Raw genomic sequence first — 4,161 nt, forward strand, 5'->3', positions numbered from 1 at the left:
GCCGCTCCCGAGGCGATGGAGGGAAAGAGAAAGCACGAAAGGACGGGGACCGGCGATGAAGGATTCGGAACTTCCCTCTCCGCCGAGGACTCGCCCGTGACGAGCCAGAGGAACGAAGGCGGGGAGGACACGGGCCGACGCCCTTTCTCCACGCGCGAAGAAGCCCAGGAGGATCATTCCTCCCTCTACTCCTTGTCTCCTGTCCAAAAAGAAGCGACAGGAGGAGGGGGGGAAGGAAGGGGGTTCAGGGAAGGAGAAAAAGGGAGGTGGGATCCGCTTACGGACGTTTCTCCTTATCGCCAGTTTCAACAACAGCAGTCCCAGATGCCCACCCTGCGGGAGTATGAAAGGCAGCCGAGGCAGGACCTTGAAGCTCGACAGCAACCGCAGCAGCGCCTGAGCGAGCTGTATCCTGCCGAAGCCAGCGAAATTATGGGGGAGGCCGAGGGAGGAGGAGGTAGCAACAGCGAAAATGACATTTCTACAAGCTCACTGGAGGAGTTCTTGGCATCAAGGGATGCTGGCGAGGGACAGGACAGAGACGACTCATCGACATCGGCATAAGGCGCGTCACGTGCCCGTGGAGAGTGTTGTGGAAGAGGAAACATCGACCGGTTTAGTGGGAGAGCCGACCTTTTCCTCGAAATATACATATCTGTGGCTTCAGTATTTTGCGTAATGAAATGGTATGCATACTTGAAAGAGAACCAACAACAAACCCAAAGTAACTAGACATTATTACAAACTGAGGTTCATTGACCAACATGCCGCTGAGGACAACACGAGAATGTAATCCTAAGGACATGCTTGTCCCGCGAACGGTGACTGCAACGCCCAGACAAAACCACTCGATGTCTTCCTTTGCCCATCTATAATTCGATTTCTTTCGGGTACAAAAGTATATATGTATCATATTTAGGGTATATCTTTTCCAGCAAGTTTTCTTCTCGCATGCTTTTTGCTCACTTTCCACGTGCCGGCGAAAATTCAATTCGAGGCCTGACAAGGTTTTTGGGTAAGGGTTTCCACGTTTTTTTCATACTGTCCGATGTCAAGGCTTTATTTGCCCTCCGTTAGCGCATCTGCTGGTCTTAAGATAGAGAGGATATCAGGGGAAAACCTTAAGAGGATCGCGAGGTCCTGTTTAAATAACTCGGGCCAAGTTTTGCGGCCGCCATTCCTGTTGCTAGGCTTGGATGCGTTCCTCCAAGCGCACGAGCGTTTGCTTTGGTGGCTACATATCCATCACAGGAGCTTGAAAGCTAGACGATGCAGGGGCTGAAGGATCCGTCTCCCGCACAGATTTTGTTCTTTCCAGTTGAGCAAGCAGATGCACGGTTGATTTTGTGGGCAGCTCCATGGAATGTGGAAGTCGTGGCTGCAGCAATGAGTCTGCAAGAGTCGACGGCAAAAGAGTGTAGGGGAAAGGCGAGGGAGTTGGGGGCTTTGCATAGTGATGCTGGTCAAAGACACGCGCAGGTTCGCTTAAAAATGTGCCTTGATCCTGGAAATGGTGCGAAGGCTGTGCGCGAGACGATGATATGCGGCCTGGGCATCGCTCCGTGTTCGCCTCCACGTCTTCCTTCTGGCGCTTCACTTCGCTCGTACTCATCCTCCCACTCGAGCTCTCCTCCGTGATATTGCTAACCTCGACGCTAGTAACAGGAGCGTCGAATTCCTCTTGGCCTGATCTGCCCCCCGACCACCAGGCCCCTTGATTGCCTCGCAGCTCGACGTATTGTCGCATGAAGGGCGTCTCCCACTGATGTCTATAAGGGACGCCTTCCACCTCGCTGCACCCGATGCATTTAAAGCCCTCCTCTTCACCTTCCGCCTCCCTCTTCCGGGTCTTGCCCCGGCCACCATCTCCTTTCTTACCCATTCCTCTCTTCCCCTTTCCCATTTTCATCGGTTTAGACCTCGAGTTTTTGTGCCCTTGGAGGGGCTTTTGTGCGTTCTCTCCCTTCCCTTTTCCCCCGTCATTTCCTTCCCTTGTCACGTTTTTGGTCCCTCGCAGCCTCGGTTGATACCCCACACACTCGAAATGAAACCACGCCTGGCATCCCTCACATTCCACCATACGCCCGCGCTCCGGGCCACGACACAGGCAAAACTGATCCGCCTCCGTCCCGACGGCGCCCATCCATTCGAGCTCCCTTCCCCCATGGTTCTCCCCCCCCTCTTTCCCAGCCTGGATCCACCGTAGCGCCGCGGCCTGGGCGCGTGCGTAGCCCCACTCGGCCTGCAGGTCAATGAACGCGTGGGCAGGCGGTGCCTTTCCGATGTCCAAGCACAGCTCTGTCCCCGCCCCGACGGAGGCTTCTGTGCCTAGAGGACCGGACCCTGCCGTGCTTGTCGCAGCTCGGAGGGTAGCAGAGGCGGACATGGGCAGGAGGCCGGCGAAAGGAAGCGTTGCAGCAGTGTACAACCAGACCATCACCTCGTCCCTCACACGCCTCAGACGCTGCAGCACCGGTGTGTGGATCAGGCCCAGCCGCTCCCCTTCCTCGACCACTCCACCGAGGAGACCCACCGGGACGCGTGACCGCCGCTGGGAAGCTTGGTCTGCCCCGTCGAAGGCCCCCTCTGTACCCGCGCACTCGTCCCGCCGCCGACCCTGAGGCAAGCAAAGCGGGGCGATCAAACGCCACAAGAACGTCTTCAGCTGCCGAGTCAAGTCCTCGTCCACGCTCAACTCCAGGACGCGGGCTTCCGAGAGTAAGCCGGCCACGCACCGCAACACCCTGGCCTCTATCCTCAGGCGCTCTTCATAACTCCGTTCCCTGCGCCTTCCGTGGAACGCCCTCGCCAACTCCTGCAGTGACGCATCTCCTTCCGACCTCTCCTCCTCCTCCCTGGCCGCTTCCGCGTTCTTCTCTTTCTCTGCTGTCAGCAAGCCTAATGCCCGACGCGCTCGGTCTCTCCACTTTCCGGCCGCCTCGCTCACAAATTTCAAGAAAGGCAAGGCGTCGAAGTGGTAGACGGCCAGCTTGTCCGCCTGAGCCAAAGTTTCCTCAACATCCTTCAAGGTCGCTTTTCTTTTCCCACCCTCACCTTTACCTCCCCCCCGTCCTCCCTGCAAGGGAGGGCAAGCCAGCTCGGAGGGAAGGCCGTCCTCGTGCCGACACCCCGGGCAAAGGTACCCGGATTTCATGTCTTTCAACGCCTTGACCGGGAAATTCGCGCAGTGGGGATGGTACCATTCTTGGCAGCGGTCACAGTTTACCAGCGTCCGCATTTTGCTTTCCGTTTCCGGGAGCCGACAGAAACAGCGGAGGGGTTCTTCAGAAGCCGACGAGGAGGGGCTGGTGGAGCCAGACGCCGCAACAGCCCGTGCTCGGGCTTCGGCCAACACGCCATGCTTCTCCTGCAGCCCATCTTTCGTTTTCTGGGTCGATCGGGCTGCACGCTGCGTACTGCTGACCAGCAGGGCATAACGCGTCCCTTTTCCTCGGCGACCCTCCCGGCCCTTCGGCCCACCGCCAGTGCCAGGCAGGGCCTCCGTTGACTCGGGCTCCCCCATCCTTTCTAATCCGCCCGCCAGCTCCACCTCCTCCCGCTCTGTGTCCATCCCCTTTCCCTTGTCCCCTAAAGGGGCCTCGGAGCCCACCCCGTTCGCCCCGCGTGCCCGCGCCCCCTGGCCCCCGACTTCCTTCCCTCCCTCCCCGCCCCGGCGTGGACCCTGCTGGCTCTCTTCCCTGGACATGATCATTTCCACCATGTCTGCGAGTCCTCCTTCCAGCGCGTCCAAGTATCGGAACTCCATCTCTTCCTCGCCCCCGTCCTCGGTCAAGCCCTCCCGCCCTTCGTACGCGGCTTGTAGTTTCTTCACCAAACGAGACACCTCCCCCACGGTCCCTCCCTTCCTTTTCTCCCTCTCCTCCCCCACGTCCTTCCCCCCCTTTCCGTCCACGTGCAGTCCAAGGCGGCGACACGCCTGACGGGCCCATGCCTCCGCCCGGAGGAGGAGGCGGACGACCTCCCCAATGCCTTCCGTGGGGACTGGCAGACATTCCCCCGCCGACCGGAGGAGCAGCAACGCTTCTTTCATGGAGAGGGATCGGGGGGCCCATTGTTCCGTGCGGGCCCCGGTTGGATGGTCCGAGGCCGGAGGAAGGGACGGAGGGAAACGTCGGTGGGAGGGGAGGGAGGGGAGGGAGG

At 59.2% G+C, this 4,161-nt stretch overlaps 1 protein-coding gene across 1 annotated transcript; it reads right to left on the reverse strand.

The window, feature by feature from the left end:
- Positions 1–2,635: 2,635 nt before the first annotated feature.
- Positions 2,636–3,310, reverse strand: NGA_2112020 (bromodomain phd finger transcription factor; the record flags this gene model as incomplete). The annotated part of the gene is made up of 1 exon (XM_005854716.1): positions 2,636–3,310. A coding segment is annotated over one exon (675 nt), but the record flags the coding sequence as incomplete, so codon positions are not given.
- Between the last annotated feature and the right edge of the window lie 851 nt (positions 3,311–4,161).

The sequence above is a fragment of the Nannochloropsis gaditana genome (assembly GCF_000240725.1).
Source record: "Nannochloropsis gaditana CCMP526 unplaced genomic scaffold scaffold410, whole genome shotgun sequence".
Lineage (NCBI taxonomy): Eukaryota > Eustigmatophyceae > Eustigmatales > Monodopsidaceae > Microchloropsis > Microchloropsis gaditana.